General features: G+C 43.5%; 1 protein-coding gene across 4 annotated transcripts in view; it reads left to right on the plus strand.

The window, feature by feature from the left end:
* The window catches only part of plekha7b (pleckstrin homology domain containing, family A member 7b), a 426,620-nt gene that overhangs the window by 95,100 nt on the left and 311,702 nt on the right, over positions 1-19,818 (plus strand). Inside the window, exon 1 of one of the 4 annotated variants that reach the window (XM_067993878.1) lies at positions 15,962-16,170. The exons of the other annotated variants lie outside the window; for them this stretch is intronic. Within the exon in view, the coding sequence (XP_067849979.1) occupies positions 15,971-16,170 (200 nt within the window). The 5' untranslated portion in view covers positions 15,962-15,970. Of the gene's footprint in view, positions 1-15,961; positions 16,171-19,818 lie in introns of those variants that run through there. 4 annotated transcript variants of the gene reach the window in all.

Raw genomic sequence — 19,818 nt, forward strand, 5'->3', positions numbered from 1 at the left:
ATTTTAGCTGTGAGGAAAAATTGGATAGGCTGTGGTTGATTTCTTTGAAACAGAGTAGACTGAGGGGAGATTCAATTGAGGTATATAAAATTATGAGGGGCCTAGATAGTGGATAGGCAGGACCTATTTTTCTTAGCAGAGAGGTCAGTAACCAGGGGCATAGATTTGAAGTGATTGGTAGAAGGGTTAGAGGGGAGTTGAGGAGAAATTTTTTCACCTAGAGGGTGGTGGGGATCTGGAACTCACTGTCTGAAAGGGTAGCGGAGGCAAAAACCTTCATTGCATTTAAAGGGTACTTGGATGTGCACTTGAGGTGCCATAACCTACAAGGCTATGGACCAAGAGCTGGAAAGTAGGATTAGGCTGGATAGCTCTTTTTCAGCCTGCACAGACTCGGACCGAATGGCCCCCTTCTGTGCCGTAAATTCCTATGATTCTAATGTAAATCGGGGAAGCTAGCATATGGATGCCTCTCTCCTGCACTAAAAAAAGATCAGGGAGTTCTCACTGTGTTCTGACCAACATTCCTCCCTGGAAAATTTTCGGAATGATTGCATTTTCTGCTCTTTTTAAATGTTCAGAAAATTGAACCTTTTCAGTCAATGGATTTCAAATTCCACAGTGCGATATGAATTGGTACGCATGGGCAGAACATTGACATGACACGTGGGAGATCCTGTGATTGAATGGTAGAACACTGCTGCATATGGGTCATGCTCTGCACTCTGCGATTGTGGGGAAGTACTGTGTGAAGGCTCAGCACTGCATGGGGAAAGGGGCTTAACCCAGTCTGAAAACAAAGACTTGCATTTAAATAGTGCCTTTCGTGACCTTGGGACACCCCAAAGCACTTTACAACCATTCAAGCACTTTTCGAAGTGTAGCTTCTGTTGTAATGTAGGAAATGCGGCAGCCAATAGACTCGCAGCAAGGTCCCACAAACAGCAATGTGATGACCACATAATCTGTTTTTAGTTTTTTTATTTATTCATGGGATGTGGGCGTCGCTGGCAAGGCCAGCATTTATTGCCCATCCCTAATTGCCTTTGAGAAGGTGGTGGTGAGCTGCCTTCTTGAACTGCAGCAGTCCGTGTGGTGAAGGTTCTCCCACAGTGCTATTAGGAAGGGAGTCCTAGGATTTTGAGCCAGTGACTATGAAGGAACGGCGATATATTTCCAAGTCAGGATGGCGTGTGACTTGGAGGGGAACGTGCAGGTGGTGTGTTCTGCCCTTGTCCTTCTAGGTGGTAGAGGTCACGGGTTTGGGAGGTGGTGTCGAAGAAGCCTTGGCGAGTTGCTGCAGTGCATCCTGCAGGTGGTATGCCGGTGGTGGAGGGAGTGAATGTTTAGGGTGGTGGATGGGGTGCCAATCAAGTGGACTGCTTTGTTCTGGATGGTGTCTAGCTTCTGGAGTGTTGTTGGAGCTGCACTCCTTCAGGCAAGTGGAGAATAATCCATCACACTCCTGACTTGTGCCTTGTTGATGGTGGAAGGGCTTTGGGGAGTCAGGAGGTGAGTCACTCGCTGTGGAATACCCAACCCCTGACCTGCTCTTGTAGCCACAGCATTAATGTGGCTGGTCCAGTTAAGTTTCTTGTCAATGGTGACCCTCAGGATGTTGATGGTGGGGGATTCAGCGATGGTAATGCCATTGAATGTCAAGGGGAGGTGGTTATCCTCTTGTTGGAGATGGTCATTGCTTGGCACTTGTCTAGCCCGAATTTTACTTGCCATTTATGACCCCAAGCCTGGATTTTGTCCAGGTCTTGCTGCATGTGGGCACAGACTGCTTCATTATCTGAGGGGTTGCGAATGGAACTGTACACTGTGCAATCATCAGCGAACATCCCCATTTCTGACCATATGATGGAGGGAAAGTCATTGATGAAGCAGCTGAAGATGATTGGGCCGAGGGCACTGCCCTGAGGAACTCCTGAAGCAATGTCCTGGGGCTGAGATGATTGGCCTCCAACAACCACTACCACCTTCCTTTGTGCGAGGTATGACTCCAGCCACTGGGGAGTTTCCCCCCTGATTCCCATTGACTTCAATTTTACTAGGGCTCCTTGATGCCACACTCGGTCAAATGCTGCCTTGATGTCAGGGCAATCACTCACCTCATCTCTTTTGTGCTTGTTTGGACCAAGGCTGTAATGAGGTCTGGAGCCGAGTGGTCTTGGTGGAACCCAAACTGAGCATTGGTGAGCAGGTTATTGGTGAGTAAGTGCCGCTTGATAGCACTGTCGACAACACCTTCCATCGCTTTGCTGATGATTGAGAGTAGACTGATGGGGCGGTAATTGGCCGGATTGGATTTGTCCTGCTTTTTGTGGACAGGACATACCTGGGCAATTTTCCACATTGTCGGGTGGATGCCAGTGTTGCAGCTGTACTGGAAAATCTTGGCTAGAGGCGCAGCTAGTTCTGGAGCACAAGTCTTCAGCACTACAGCTGGGATGTTTTTGGGGCCCATAGCCTTTGCTGTATCCAGTGCACTCAGCTGTTTCTTGATATCACGTGGAGTGAATCGAATTGGCTGAAGACTGGCTTCTGTGATGGTGGGGATCTCCGGAGGAGGCTGAGATGGATCATCCACTTCGCACTTCTGGCTGAAGATGGTTGTAAATGATTTAGTGATGTTGGTTGAGGGGTAAATATTGACCAGGACACCCAGGAAGAACTCCCCTGCTCTTCTTCGAAATAGTGCCATGGGATCTTTTACACCCACCCGAGAGGGCAGATGGGCCTCAGTTTAATGTCTCATCCAAAAAATGATACCTCCAACAGTGCAGCAATCCCTCAGAACTGCACTGCAGAGTCAGCCTAGATTTGTATGCTCAAGTCGCTGGAGTAGGACTTGATCCCACAGCCTTCTGATTTGGCTCATTGGTAGAAGTCTAGCCTCCCAAGACTGACACCATTTCTGTTATGTGCCGTCCAGTGGACTGTTAGCTGAATTATCAGAGAGCCAGGTAGGCTGCTCTCTTCCTTGGCTCAGAATAGTACAGGAAGCTTGCACTGGGGGAAAGGAGAAAACTAAATGCTATTCAGAAGAACGCTATTTGAATATAGATTTGCAGATCAAAACATTTCGGTGCAATCCTGGTAAAATACTGAAGCATTTGCTGACCAGGAAGGTCTGGGCTTTGAACTGTTTTCTGCTGAGGTGGCTGATCTCAGCTGGGGAAGTGCGAGCGAGTCTGTGGTTACGTCACCCTGGTTTAGGGAGGGGGCAATTTACTAGCGACTACGATGACAAAAGCAGCCTCCATATGAAAACAAATTTCTTTCCAAACTTAAATCCTGCACTGGAGAGTGCATGTGTATGAACATTGATGGAAGACATTAATGCACTCATGGAAAAATAGCCCACAGTCACTCACATATTAAGAGTGGTCACCAAAGCAAAACAGCCGATGGCTGCTATTGCTTGTAGAATTGTACTGCAGGACGAATCAGAAAATTGAGAAAAATACAAGTTGCGTCCTCATTTTTTTCTTTGAATTCACAAAAATAAATTGATGATAAGAGTATGTGGGTATACGATGACTGTGTTGTAAAGTATTGATGCTGATTATGTTTGGTGTGCTTAGTCCTGCAGTGGGTATAATTCCATTGTGCAGTCCTATCTGTTAATTAGAGGGGTGATGAATGGTGATTTGTAACCTCCTGGGGCACATGCAGGATACCTTTTTTGTCGAGGTTTTAATACAGCTGAGATGGTGCCATATACATTTATCTTGTGGAATTATGTGCATAATCTCATGCAAAAAAATTCTAATGTATGTACGCATCCTCTGCCTAACAATACATGACAATCATTGTCACCTTCAGTTTTCTAATGGAGTTGTCACTGAAGAGTTGCTTACACTCCAAATGTTCCCCTCCTTTCACATCAATTGTGGTTCCAGTACTTCTTCCAACTGGCTGTTCGCTGAGGTAGGTTTTAAGGAGGGTTTTAAAGAAGGAGAGAGTGGTGGAAAGGCAGAGGGAGGTTTAGGGAGGAAATGCCAGAGAAAAGGGCCTAGATGGCTGAAGGCACAGCTGCCATTTGTGGAGCAAAGAGAGTGGGTGATGCAGAAGAGGCCAGAGTTGGAGGAATGCAGTCTTGTCGGATTGGAGCAGGTTACAGAGGTAGGGAAGGACGAGGCCATGGAGGGATCATGAGGATGAGTATTTAAATTCAAGTAGTTGGTAGACTGTCAGCTTGCACAGGGGTAATCGGTGTGCGGGACTTGGTGTGGGTTAGGGTATGGGCAGAAGAGTTTTGGTTGAGCTGAGGTTTAGAGGGTGGAGGATGGGAGACCAGCCAGGAGAGCATTGGAACGGTTGGGTCTGGCATGGATGAGTGTTTCAGCAGCAGGTGGGCTGAGGCAGGGGTAGAGATGGGCAATTGTTAGAGGTGGAACTCGGTGGTCTCTGTGATGGTGAGGTTATGGGATCAGAAACTGTACTGAGTGAAGTGTTATAATTGGATAGCCATATGGTGAAGGATAGAATACTGGAGCCTGCTCTTTAGTTGTTTCCAAGCCTTTATTGGTTGACATTATACAGAGACATAAAGACACACCCAATTGATATCACCTGAATACAGTTAACATTCATTGGTATAAATCATACAATTAACATAAAGTAGTGCGCCAAGGTTGCGAGCAGTCCGTTTTGGCCTGAGACAGTAGCCAGTGAAGGGGATGGAATTGGTGGTGAGAGTACAGAGTTCGTGGCGGGGAATGAAGATGATGGCTTTGGTTTTCCCCATGTTCAATTGGAGGAAACTGCGGCTCATCCAGGACTGGATGTTGGATAAGGAGGTTGACAACGCAGAGGCAGTGGAGGGGTCGAGAGACGTGGTGTTGAGGTCGAGCTGGGTGTCATCAGCGTACATGTGGAATCTGATGCCATGTCTTTGGATGATGTCATTGAAGGGCTGCATGTAAATGAGGAAGAGGTGGGGGCTAAGGATAGATACTAGGGTGACTCCAGAAGTAATGGTGTGTGGGTGGGAAGAGAAGCCATTGCTGGAGATGTTCTGGCTTTAATTGGATAGATAAGAGTGACCCAAGCAACACGAGTCTCACTCAGCTGGACAACAGGAGATGCGTTGGAGGAGGATGGTGTGGTCGACCATGTCAAAGGCTGCAAAGAGATCCAGAAGGATGAGGAGGGATAGTGCATCATGGTCACAGTCAGAGAGGATGTCATTTGTGACTTGGAATAGAGTTGTTTTAGTGCTATGGCAGGGGTGGAAACCTGTTTTGAGAGTTTCAAACATGGAGTTGCAGAACTAATTATGAACAATACAAAAGAAAGGATTATTGAGTTTTCCTGCTGATTTAAAAACCATGTATTTTAATTGTATTTCAAATAAAAATATAGGTTTTTTTTTGTCACCCCATTTTGTTCTTCAATTTTTCTCTTTCTCACCATGTTCTGTCTTTTTTCTGCTTCCTCCCTCCCATAAAAACATCAGCTCCTCACTTGGTTACTATTCATCAAATGCCAGTTGCTCTTCTCCCCCCACCACCCCCTCTGAGTACCTCACTTGCGTCTATTGGCTATTCTTCATGTGTGTGCTGCAGTGAATGTTGCCAGATTATTCAAACATAGGTGGAGGCTATTTCATTATCACATCCTTGGTCAGTGTCCCTACATGTGCACTTACAGTAGTTGTCGCTGGATTACAACCAGGAGAGGGAACCCTGGAGGATTTTCCACTTCCTGGTCCAGAGATGATGTGCTGCCCCCAACCTGAGATCAGCTAGCCCCCCCCCCCCCCCCCCCCACAGATCATGGATTGAACCTGTGCTTTTGCTGGTCTGTATGTCTTAACTACTCACTGGATAAACTCACTGGGCATTTGCTGTAAGAAATACAACATATTCGTAGATGAAAGCATTGGTGGGTTGATGCGAGTGAGTGAATTCTAGATGATGGTTGACTGCATTATATTCGAATAATTTTCAATACTTTTGTGTTACTTTATTGTGTATATATGTAAGGGCACAAGCCTTGCTCTTTTCCCATTAGGTTGACAGGTACTGCAGATACCACACAATACATCCTACAGATGTTTTCCTTCAGTATGCTGTTTGCTTTCATTATATGTCAGCTGACAGATTGTCAGCAGGTGACTTCAGTCTCAGTGAAAGCTTAGTCAGATCTGACAAGAGGTGAAAGTTAATTAAAATCTAAGCCCTTCACTGGTCCCATCTGCTCGGTGAAAAGCTCTGAGTGCACCATTCACCTTTTGTCTCCGATGAAACTGTAAAACTGTGCTGTTACTTATTAAATATCTCACAGTCCAATTATAGCAGTCATCTGATGTGCTGCAAATTTGAAAAGGTTTAAGCCACGCTGATGTAATTTTATTTAAACTGCTGGTGAAGTGGTTTTTATTGAGAACGCCATCTTGTCCCAGATTATTCCTGTGTTCCTTCCGTTTCTGAAGTCTGCGACTTGTGCAGGTTACTGAAGAACAAAGGTGTTTGGAAATAATGTTATGGGAAGGGAAGGGTAATTATTTTTTCTAAAGTAGCTACTTCTCTATCCACAATAACATTTTCACAAAGTATATTGATTTGTGATCCTTCAAAACTATTACCATGCTGATCTCTAGTCATCAGAGGGACCAAGATGTTAACCTGAGGCTATGTTGTGAAGCGTGGACAATTGCCTATCTCCTTGCTTTTTCCGAAAGAATGAGGCATTGGTGCGAACCTATAAGGCAATCAACATCATCAAAGAGAGGAATTTTGATTCATGTGCCCATCTGACTACTCGAGACCAAGGCTAGTGAGAGCAATTTTTAAAAAAACTTACATTTTCTATCGCGCTTTACCAAGTCAAAATATGTAAGTGCTTCACACAATGAATTATTTTCGGCTGCAGTGACTGCTGTTTTGTCGGCAAATGTAAGAGTCAATCTGGGCCCACAGTGTCCCAAAAACTATATGAATGGCCACTTTTTTTTGGTGATGTAGTTTGAAGGAGGGATGTTGGCCAGGATACATGGATGCTCTTTTGAACAGTACCACAGGCACGATGGGCCAAATGGTCTCCTCCTGTGCTTTACCATGCTATGATACCCGAGATGGCAGATGGGACTTCAGTTTAATGCCTCATCTGAAGGACAGCACCTCCAACAGTGCAGCACTCCCTTAGTACAGCACACATAACAGTCACTGCACTACAAAAGTAATTCATTGATTGTAAAGGGCATGATAAATGTAAGTTCTTTTCTAAAATGTTGGCATGGGTGAAACCTTCATTATTGGACTCTCAAACTCATTTTGTTCCAGAGATGAGAGTGCTACCAACTGAGCCAAATTGATGGTGACCATATCCTACCTCTGCAAAAACAGTATTGATAGAAAAGGTTGCATAAATCCTTTCAGAATATAATTTGAAATGTTAGCAGAATAGTACCTGCAGATACTTGCACCGTAAAATCCTATATATACCAGATTTTGCAGCACTTGAGAATTTTCTGGAAAGCTTATCTTTCATTTTATTTGAGAATGAATTGTAAAATGTGAAACCTTTTGGCCATAAGTTGCTTTGACAAGGAAATAATTCTGGTTCTTTTCTAGATGCAATAGTGATGTGAGAGGCTTTGAGTATAAATTGTGAGGAAGTGCTTTTCTGTCTGTCTTAAGTTTTAGCCTATTTTCTAAGCTGTTGGATACAGTGCTTATTAAATTATGTTAGATTACCGCCAGAGAGCTTGTTCAGAGAGCTGCTTTCATGTCATGTTGACCAGATAGCTCCAAGCGCTCAGCTAATTTTAAGGACTCTTGTCTGCACTTTCAGACAATTCAGTGCAGATTTAGACTCCAGTGGCTAGACTTTCATAACCCACAATCGCACATTTCAGTGCAAATCCATTCTTACAGCCTCCTTCTTGGGGCACTGAGGCCAGTTGTAGCGATTTCGGCAACTTAGCACAGACTGGAAATCAATCCGGAGATCAATCTTTTCTGTAATAGATTTTTATGTTGGTCCTTTTAAGTCGGATTCCAAAAGCTGAGCATCCGTGACCTAACTCCTGTTGTTCATGCTTCTCAATCTGGTTTCTGTGGACTAGTGGCAGACCCAGATTTAACTGGCAACAGACCTGTAAATCCAATCAATTGAAACTGGAATTCATGGCATTGAGGGTGGGCACTTGGAATCTGACTGAAAAGAAGATTAATATACAAGCAACAGAAGGCCCACTATCATTACTATGCCACTAGCTACCCATTCAATTAGTTTTCAAAGTTAACTTGGTCCATCACAATCAACATTAGGCTTCTCAACCTGACCAATGCTCAGCCCCAAACTCATGCATTATTCACTACCAAAAGCAGAACATGGGTAACACTTTCCTGTACATTCAGATTCAGCAGGTCCTGACTGGAGGTGGTGTCAGTGCTCTGAATAACCAGCACTGTCTCTGCTTTTTTCCCCCACTGGCAGATCAGTTTGCATTGGTGGGCTCTTGGGCATCAATGTTTCTTTGTTTTGATGCCCCATTAGTCGATCACCACCTATTTCTGCCAGTGGGTTTTTCAGAGTTGAACACTTCTTATCCATTAATATAGCTCATCTGTGTCTCTACATGTGCTGGAAAGTGGGTTAATGTCAGGCATTGATGAGTCCACCCTACGAAACAATGTACTTTTGGACTGGGAATGACACTATATGGAAGATTTGTTAACCCTTTTTTAAAAAAAAAACCTGCCTGATTACTATCCTCGTGGCTCAGTGAATAAATACACTGCCTGGTGTGTTACCGAATCATAGAAAGGTTACAGCAGGGAAGGAGGCCATTCAGCCCGTAGTCCGTGCCGGCTCTGTGCATGAGCAATCCAGCTAGTCCTACGCCCCTGCCCTATCCCCGTAGCCCTGCAGTTTTTTTCCGTTCATGTACTTATCCACTTCCCTTTTGAAAGCCATGATTGAATCTGCCTCCACCACCCCCTATGGCAGTGCATTCCAGATCCCAACCACTCGCTGCGTTAAAAAAAAGTTTTTCCTCGTGTCACCTTTGCTAATCACCTTAAATCTATGTCCTCTGGCTCTTGACCCTACCACCAATGGGAATAGTTTTTCTCTATCTCCTCTGTCCAGACCCTTCATGATTTTAAATACCTCTATCAAATCTCCTTTCAACCTTCCCTGTTCCAAGGAGAACATCCCCAGCTTCTCCAGTCTATCCATGTAGCTAAAGTCCCTCATCCTTGGAATCATTCTAGTAAATCTTTTCTGCACCCTCTCTGAGGCCTTCACATCTTTCCTAAAGTGCGGTGCCCAGAACTGGACACAATACTCCAGTTGTGGTCGAACCAGTGTTTTATTAAGGTTCATCATGACTTCCCCGCTTTTGTACTCTATGCCTTTATTTATAAAGCCCAGGATCCCGTATGCTTTTTAACTGCTTTCTCAACCTGCCCTGCCACCTTCAACGATTTGTGCACATGGACTGAACTACACAAAAGAGCCGGGAGTCTCTGGTCCAATTCCTAGTTTGTGCTGAGTTAGCAAAACAGTGGACCTCAGCATCCCTGAGGGAGAGGAAGAATCATTCACGGTTCTCACAAGCAGGTGTTTAATTTCCTGTGAGCTATTTTCAGTGTTCTGCTTGACAAGTTCACATTAATTTCCCGCTGTTAAATTAACATGTTTGTTTGATTATTTTGAATTCTTTAATGACTGCTTTGAAATAATGCAGAAAGGAACATGTTTGTGAGGGGAAGGTTGACTTGAAAGGCTATAGTTTAAAAGAAAATCAAAATTTTGAAACTCTTCTGTAGCACTGATTATACCCCATATATAGGTCAACATAAAGGGCACTAGTGCTGATGCTTCAGCATTCTAAATATGTCACCAGTGCAGTGTGATTTATCAAATCGTGGCACCAGGAGTTCTTTTTCTGAACACTGCTGTGTTCACATTGTGATTTCAAGCCAGGTTCTGTCTCCAACCTTGTAAAGCATGTAGAAAAAAAAACTGTTTGTGTTCTTCAGAAGGTCTATTTTGCTTTAACGTCTGCAAATTTGTGCTGTTGCGATTAGAAATTCTTGACAGGTGCAAAAACACGAGCACGTTTTCTGGTGCTGGCACTGAAGTGATGGGTCTGGTGCACTGTGAGCCACGTGCTTGCAGAAATTGAGGATAGCTGACTATGCTGGATCTTCTGGGGACAGCCCTCATTTAGTGCATAAGGTGCACTCCCAGCCTGGATTGAGCTTGCCAACATGAGCTTGTAAAAGCGGATGTGGGAGGACGAGGTGGGGGTGGTGGTTGCGGCAGCGGTGGTAGCTAAGTAATAGTGTGGATCAACAGCCTTTTGAAGGAGCCCTTACAGGACTGCAAGCCAGAATTAAAGGGATGTCGCTGCTTAAAGAAGAGACAAAATTACTTTTTAGTCTTTCTATAGGCTATACTGGGCAAAAAAGTAATTGGCAATGGATGTGGAGGCAGGAAACTGAGTTTGTGGGCAAGTGATGAAGCGGTGCTGCATTCAATCATCTGAATGGGTGGCTAAGTGAAGATGCTGCTGCAGGAGGTGAGTGCGAGGAAGGGTTATCTTGTTTGGCTCTCCAGGGTACTGTCCCTGAGGACAGCAATACTGCTTGCCTGGCATGAGCTAGGGTCAACTACTTATATGCCATCCACAGGACCTGCGAACAAATGCAGAAGAGGTGAGGTGAGAGTGACTGCCCTTGACATCAAGGCAGCATTTGACTGAGTGTGGCACCAAGGAGCCCTAGTAAAATTGAAGTCAATGGGAATCAGGTGGAAAACTCTCCAGTGGCTGGAGTCATACTAAGCACAAAGGAAGATGATAGTGGTTGTTGGAGGCCAATCATCTCAGTCCCAGGACATTGCTGCAGGAGTTCCTCAAGGCAGTGACCTCGGCCCAACCATCTTCAGCTGCTTCATCAATGACCTTCCCTCCATCATAAGGTCAGAAATGGGGATGTTCGCTCATGATTGCACAGTGTTCAGTTCCATTCACAACCCCTCAGATAATGAAGCAGTCCGAGCCCGCATGCAGCAAGACCTGGACAACATCCAGGCTTGGGTTGATAAGTGGCAAGTAACATTCATGCCAGGCAATGACCATCTCCAACAAGAGAGTGTCAAACCACCTCCCCTTGACATTCAATGGCATTACAATCGCCGAATCCCCCACCATCAACATCCTGGGGGTCACCATTGACCAGAAACTTAACTGGACCAGCCATATAAACACTGTGGCTACAAGAGCAGGCCAGAGGCTGGGTATTCTGCGGCGAGTGACTCACCTCCTGACTCCCAAAAGCCTTTCTACCATCTACAAGGCACAATTCAGGAGTGTGATGGAATACTCTGCACTTGCCTGGATGAGTGCAGCTCCAACAACACTGAAGAAGCTCAACACCATCCAGGACAAAGCAACCCGCTTGATTGGCACCCCATCCACCACCCTAAACATTCACTCCCTTCACGATCGGTGCACAGTGGCTGCAGTGTGTACCATCCACAGGATACACTGCAGCAACTCGCCAAGGCTTCTTCGACAGCACCTCCCAAACCCACGACCTCTGCCACATAGAAGGACATGGGAACAACACCACTTGCATGTTCCCCTCCAAGTAACACACCATCCTGACTTGGAAACATATCGCCGTTCCTTCATCGTCACTGGGTCAAAATCCTGGAACTCCCCTCCTAACAGCACTGTGGGAGAACCTTCACCACACGGACTGCAGCGGTTCAAGAAGGCGGCTCACCACCACCACCTTCTCCAGGGCAATTAGGGATGGGCATTAAATGCCGGCCTCGCCAGCGACGCCCACATCCCATGAACGAATTTTTAAAAAAGCAAACAGTACCATTTATTGGGTAGGTTGGCCAAGTATGTATGTCACAAAAGTGTTGCTTCACTTTCACTGCTAGCCCATGCCAAGCCTTCAAACAAGCTTATAGCTCTTTCATGCAAACTCTGGAGTTTAGTGTTGAATGGAATAGAGAGGTCAGTTTGAAATTGCTTCATCTTGGTTTGCTGGAGACCCATGACAACTGCTAATCCATGTAATAAAAAAAAGCCTTTTCATCTATTATTTCATTGTGACGGTCAGGTGATGCTTTTCTATCCTAGCTCCCATATGGGGAATATCATGAGGTATGTGTGTGTAAGTGTGATAAATACATGCGTACTTATGTGTGTAATCATGAGAAAAGCAAACAATTACTCTGACTTCAGCTGAAATGAATGAGCTGGGTCAATGAAATCTTGTTGCATGCTTGTAATGAAGGTAAAAGATTTATTTTTAGCTGTGGTCTGGGGGCATTTTCTCTTTTTCCACCCGCTGCTCCTGATTTTTTTTTTCTCTCATTCTGTTCCCCTTATCCTCCCCTGCTCCCAAATGCTGCTAGATTCTATTCTCTCCCCTTGCCCCCACCTTCAGATGGTGGTCCTGGCATCTCCCCTCTTTTTGTTCACCCCTCACTTGGCTGCTGTGTCCCTCTTTTCCGCAAGCAGCACTGCTGAAGTATTACCTGCTGGCACTCCCACTCAGACTGTGTTGCACACTGTGGGCAGGAATTCCCAATCTCGTGACAACTGACACCTACAAGTGCATAGTGCTGGGCATGCATAGGACCGCCAGCAAGTAGCACCTCCGAATTGATGCTTGGGGAAGGTGCCTTGTCTACACTGATTTTTGTCTTGTGCCCCCAGAATATGGTCAGTCAAAGGTGGACAGTTTACAAGTATTTTGTTGCAAGATGGCCATGATCCTTATATGTGCTATGATATCATAGAATGGTTACAGCACAGAAAGAGGCCATTCGGCTCATCGAGCCCGTGCTAGCTCTTTGCAAGAGCAATCCAGTTAGTCCCATTCCCCCGATCTTTCTCCGACGCCCTGCAAATTTTTTCCCTTCAAGTATTTATCCAATTCCTATTTTGAAAGCCATGATTGAATCTGCTTCCACCACCCTTTCAGGCAGCATATTCCAGATCATAACTACTCGCTGTGTAAAAAAGTTTTTCCTTATGTCGCCTTTGGTTGTTTTTGCCAATCACCTTAAATCTGTGAGAACAGTTTCTCTTTGTTTACTTTATCTGAACCCTTCATAATTTTATCAAATCTCTTCTTAAACTTCTCTGTTCTAAGGAGAGCAACTCCAGCTTCTCCAGTCTACCAATGTAACTGAAGTCATCTATAAAGAAATACAAAATGCAGATTGCCTTGCAAGCATTTATAAATTTTTAACTGTCGTAAAAAATCCGTGATTGTGAGGGCTTTGTGATGCATTTGTGTTTTTACAAAAAAGTCGTAGAGCTATGTCGCAATGGAACATAATGTGTAGAAGTGGCATGACTGTCTTATCTGTGGAGCTGCTTGAAGTGTGTTCCAGGCAATGGAGAGTTGATTGCACCTGTTTGTGTTCACATGTCAATCAAAGATGACAGGACAAACGGTAATTCCACCTGTCCAGAGAAAGGAAAAGCTAGTGGAAGAAGCAGTTTTTGTCAATCAGTGTGATCGTAAGGCTTAAAACATAAGGCATGGAAAAGAAAGAAGGCCATTTGGCCCACACAGCCTTTTCCTTCCACAGTCCATGTGGAATACACCCAATAGTGGAACCTACCCAACTCATTTAATCTGCTGAGGAAACATTCCGTCAAGTTTCTCTTTCTTCCACCTTAAAGTAAAAACCAGAACATTCCAGAATATCTTTCTGATCTTGTATCTTATTCAGGTACCTGCAAGAATCATCACATTCCACATTACTATCATAGAATGATATAGCACAGAAGGAGGCCATTCAGCCCATTATGCCTGTGCTGGCTCTTTGAAAGAGCTATCCAGTTAGTCCTCTTTCCCCTGAGCCTTGCAAAATTTTCCACTTCAAGTATTTATCCAATTCCCTTTGGAAAGTTACTATTGAATCTGCTTCCACCACCCGTTCAGACAGTGCATTCCAGACCATTACAACTTGTTGCATAAGTTTTTTTTCCCCCTCATGTTGCCTCTACCTGTGCTTTTTATTCAATCCGATCACTAGCCAGATTTTCATTCAACTCTCCTCTTTTCAAAAGGTGTTAGTTGGCACAGTTTTAGCTGGGAATCTGTAGAAACTTGTTGTTATTATTATGTCTTTGTAAAAGTGCAGATGATGGCACATGCTCAGGTGGTTGCATTTGGAAATATCTTGTTCTGGGGACAGCGGAGACTCATATTTTCATGGGTCTTGTGAACTGTCCTATCTTGGACCTTCCCGTTTGTTCTTCCCTCCCTGCCCCCCCACCCCTTTTCTTGGATTTGCACTTGCCTTAAAAACTATTAACTCTTTAACATCTTCCAGTTCTGACGAAAGGTCATCGACCTGAAACGTTAACTCTGTTTCTTGACCCACAGATGCTGTCTGACTTGCTGAGTATTTTCCAGCATTTTCTGTTTTTATGTCCCTTTCTGTTTTTGTTTGACACTGGATTTGCCAAAATCCATTTTTCACAGCCATATTTCTTTCCAATATCTCTTCAAATGCCTGATTGAGATGACCTTTGTATGGTGTACAGTACTTCATACCTGACTCCAGCATTTTTAAATGAATGTACAGATTATCAAATCCATGAGCTGCCTCTTTTGCTATGTAGTAGCATATTTGTGTTCTTCAACTCCACCTGTTGTCCTTCTCTCCCTCCCTTTCTTCCTTCTGGTTAGCCCCATAAAGACTCTTCAGTTTGCCCGATCGCACCAATTCTGATGGAGGTCGTTACCCTATGTTTCTCTCTTAACTTGCTGACTGATCTGTTGTGCATTTCCAGTCTTTTAATTTCCCAATTCGGATCAGCTTATTTCTAACAGTAGTTCAGTAAGGTTTGTTTATTTAAAGAAAACCCTCAGAGTGAAACCAGCTTTAATTCTGGATCACCAAAAAATGCTGGTGAATACTGTAGGTTTGGTATGCTACATTCCTACTTCATTGCTTGATCAGTCTGCATCCTACACTAATTGGATCGTAACCCATTCTACTGCTTTGCTACTCAATTTATTTTAATAGTTCTCCAAAATCAAGCTTCAGTTTGGCTCCAAACAAATATATTCTATGATAATGTGACACTCAAAAGATTCACAGCTCTAACCTTACCTTGGACTTCAAATCTGAATCTACTGCTTCCCATTACAAGGCTGCCTTGGATTTCTGTCGTGCTGTGATTTTTGATTTTCCTTAGCAGGTGGAACCAAAATGTAGCTACTAAACGTTTCTTTCCCCCTCCAAAAAAAACTGAAACATCACTCTATTGTAAAAACCCAGGACTGCACCTATGACATTCTCATTGAAGTCGTTCATGTCTAGAATATTTTGTACCTATCGCCAACTTGTACGCTGAACTGTGAACTTTTCAGAACGCTTGATTTTCCTGCTTGATATTGAGTCCAGTTTCAAATCAAATTGTCAAATGCCACACATACAATGAATAAAGTGTAAGCACCTGAGGCATGTTTCGTTGAAAATAAGGCACATAGGCAGGAAGAATTTTATTATTCAGCTGTAGTGTGCTGGGTTTCTCGGTGCACAATAAGGATGTGGTCTCAGATTTGGGGCTGCCATTTGTAGGCCAATAAAAGAATGAAATATTCAATCAAGACAAAGGGTAGTAAATCTTATTGATTGATTTTAATAGGATGTGCTATAGTGATGTGGTATTGCTGCCGGTTGATAATGCCTTTTTGTCCCTAAATAAATGTGCATTCAGAAACGCACTTCTGAAGCCAACACTTCAGGACACCAAAAGGCTGTTTGTGTATGAATAAACATTCAGTTGCACAAAGCTAGTATTGAGTATTATTGTACCAGTGGGTGTTGCTCCAAGAATATGGAGTCATTTTTCTTTGAGTTGGAGTATGGCTTTTGTGGGTTCCGACATTGAATAAATAAGGCCAATAAAAAAAAAATTGGCTTAGTCCGAAGATGTACATCGTGCAAGATGGAACAGTCTTCCGAGAGACAGCAAAAAAGAAAAGGCAGAGTAGAATTTAGTAGAAAATACTATAGGAGGTACAGAATGGGATCTTACTGCAGCTGTCTACCAATAAGACGCTTGAGAAGAACCAAGACTGCCATCAGACGAGGCATTTTTGGTACAAACAAACGGCTGAAGAATTGTTTTACCTCAAAATATTTAAGGTAAGACATCAGACTATGTGAAGTATAATGTTGGGCGTGTAAAATTTTCAAATCATACCCATTTGAACCATGAAAATCAACCAGCAGTACATTTCTGGATCTTGTCCTTCCAAACTTGGGTTGTATCTAGATTGTTGTGAACTTAGGTGAAGCACTGGTGGAAGTAACCTGAGGTGATGAAATAAGAGTATCATACAAGAAACTCATTGGCACAACATTAAAGCATATTGGCTTCAATGTTTTTTTTGCCAATTGTGTATATGCTAAATAAGCACAGTGAAAACTGTTTTTAATTAAAAGTTAATTGCATAAGAAAACTATATTGTAGTGGGAAGCAGTAGATTCAGATTTGAAGTCTATGGTAAGGTCAGAGCTGTGAATCTTTTGAGTGTCATATTATCATTGAATATATTTGGAGCCAAACTGAAGCTTGATTTTGGAGAACTATTAAAATAAATTGAATAACAAAGCAGTAGACTGGGTTACAATCCAATTAGTGTTTGTCATCCTTGCACAGAAAGTTGTATGTTGGCTAATGTTCTATTAATTTTATTTTTGTGTATTGCACATTTGAGATTGATAACATGGTTTTATGTCTGAAATAAAGCTGATGTCCTTGAACTCCAGAATAAATGGTAAGGCTGGAACTGCCACTGTTCAAAACTGGGGAATAAAACCAAATTATTGGTATGTTACATTTTCATCACTTTTTTTGAAAAGTATATTATGTTGTGAAGAGATCTAAACCAAAGCCAATCAGTATAATGAATCAGCTGAAGGTTATTATGAATTACAACCATTAATCTCTTGCAAAATTTATTTCGAATAATTTGTGTAATATAAGTGAGTTCATCATCAAATTATCCCTAGTGAAATGGGTGGAGAAACTGAGCTGAAGACTGATACTGCGGCATTTGTTCAATTAATTCATTTTACTCAGTGTATCAGCCTCGGCACAACAATACAGTGGAATCCATTTGTATGCGATGCCTTGGATAGATTTTTAAAAAAAGTTGAATGTGTAACCTAAAAGACTACACCAACAGACGAAATTAACAAGCAGGAAAAGACCAATTAGTCCATCAAACCTGCCCCACACCACAATGGCCGGACCATCATGGCAAAACACTTCTTCCCTCCCTTGACTTCCCACCCTCGTACCCCCGCCCACCCCCGCAGTCGTGTAATCTCCCGGGAGAAGCAAAAAACAGACAAAACCCAGGGCCAAAAAGGAAAAAAATAGTGTGTAAAATTCCTGTCTGACCTCCTCAGGCAATCAAAACCATTCCAGAAGATGACATGGATCAAGTGTTATCTATAAAGACACTTACCTTCTATATGCTGCGATCTCTGCCCCAGTCAGGAACCAGTCCAGCTCTCTCTTGAAGGAATGCAGAGTCAGCACCCATAACACCAGCCGGCAATTTATTCCAGAGACACTCAATTCTCTGGGAAAGGAAGAACCGCCCAACATCCAGTCTATTCCAACTCTTCCATAGTTTAAACTTGTGTCCCCTGGTCCTCCCCAACCTGTTAAACTGGAATGATCTATCAATAGAGACGCTATCCAGCCTTTAATTATTTTATAGACCTCTTTCAGGTCACCTCTAAGTCTACGCTGCTCTGAAGTAAATAGACCAAGGTCCTTGAGCCTATCTGAGTAGCTGAGGTTCTTTAAGTGAGGAATCATTCTTGTAGCTCTCCTCTGAACCTTATTCCAAACCCATTATATCACCAACCATGTGGGGGGACCAAAACTGGGCACAGTACTCTGGATGCGGTCTGACCAGTGACCTGTATAGTGTCAAAATGGTGTCCTTTTGATTTATACTGTGTGATTCTATTAATACAACCCAATACCTTGTTAACTTTAACTACAGTTTCTCCACATTGGTCATGAACCTTTTAGTGATCTGTGCACAATAACACCAAGATCTCTTGGTCACTCAACCTCTTTCAGTATTGTTCCCTGCAAACAATACCGTATTCTGTGTTGGCCCTACCAACAGGCATAACATTACATTTATCCAAATTAAACGCTATTTGCCAATGTATGGCCCACTCCTCTAGCACATCTAAATCTTTTTGGATTTGATTGCACTCCTCTACCGTCTTAACCCTTGCACAGATTTTGGTGTCATCTGCAAACTTACTTACCACACTCCCAACACCACTGTCCAGGTCATTAATAAAGACTGAACAGTAGTGGGCCTAGGACCGATCCCTGGGGACACCAATAGTAACACGTCTCCAAGCTGAACCACTTTGTTAACTACAACTTTTTTGGCTGCGGGATTGGAGCCAGTTACTGATCCAGCTTGTCAAATTTCTACTGATAGCACAAGATTCTGTCTTGTAAAGTAACCTAGTGTGAGATACCTTATCAAAGGCTTTCTGAAAGTCCAGCTAGACAATGTCTACCTGATTACCCTCATCTACGACAGTCGTGACTTCCTTTTTAAAAAAAACTCTATCAAATTTGTGAGGCATGACCTATTTTTTCGGAAGTCGTATTCCGAATGGCCCCTTTCCTTTCCCAGTGATCAGAAAGGGCATCTCTTACGATTCCTTCTAACATCTTCCCGATAATTGATGACTGGCTGATTGGCCTATAGCTCCCTGGCTATGATTTAGTCCCCTTTTTTTTGAAAAAAGTAACTACATGAGCTAACTTCCAGTCTAAGGGAACTGTCTCTGACTCTATTGAACTATTGAAGATACAGGTAAGGGGCTTACATAGAAATATAGAAAATAGGAGCAAGAGTAGGCCCTTTGGGCCTGTTCCGCCATTCAAAATGATCATGGCTGATCGTCTGACTCATTACCCTGTTTCTGCTTTTTCCCTGTATCCCTTGATCCCTTTAGCATTAAGAAATATATCTATCTCCTTCTTGAATACATCTGATGACTTGGCCTCCACTGCCTTCGGTGGTAGAGAATTCCACAGGTTCACCACCCTCTGAGTGAAGAAATTTCTCCTCATCTCGGTTCTAAATGGCATACCCCATATCCTGAGACTGTGACCACTGGTTATGGATTCTCCATCCATTGGGAACATCCTCCCTGCATCTCGTCTGTCTCGTCCTGTTAGAATTTTATATGTTTCGATGTGATCACCTCTCATTCTTCTAAACTCTAGTGAATAGAGGCCTAGTCGACCTAATCTCTCCTCATACGTCAGTCCTGCCATCCCAGGAATCAATCAGATAAACCTTCGTTGCGCTCCCTCCATGGTAAGGACATCCTTCCTCAGATAAGGAGACCAAAACTGCACACAATACTCCACATGTGGTCTCACTAAGGCCCTGTATAACTGCAGTAAGACATCCCTGCTCCTGTACTCAAATCCTCTTGCAATGAAGGCCAACATACCATTCGCCTTCCTAACTGCTTGCTGCACCTGAATGCTCGCTTTCAATGACTGGTGTACAAGGACACCCAGGTCTCGTTGCACCTCCCCGTTTCCCAATCTATCACCATTCAGATAATCTGTTTTTCTGTTTTTACAACCAAAGTGGATAACCTCATGTTTATCCACGTTATACTGCATCTGCCATGTTCTTGCCCACTCACCCAACTTGTCTAAACCATATTGGAGCCTCTTTGCATCCTCCTCACAGCTCACATTCCACCCCAGCTTTGTGTCGT

This window comes from Heptranchias perlo, chromosome 12 (genome assembly GCF_035084215.1).
Source record: "Heptranchias perlo isolate sHepPer1 chromosome 12, sHepPer1.hap1, whole genome shotgun sequence".
NCBI classification, from domain to species: Eukaryota; Metazoa; Chordata; class Chondrichthyes; order Hexanchiformes; family Hexanchidae; genus Heptranchias; species Heptranchias perlo.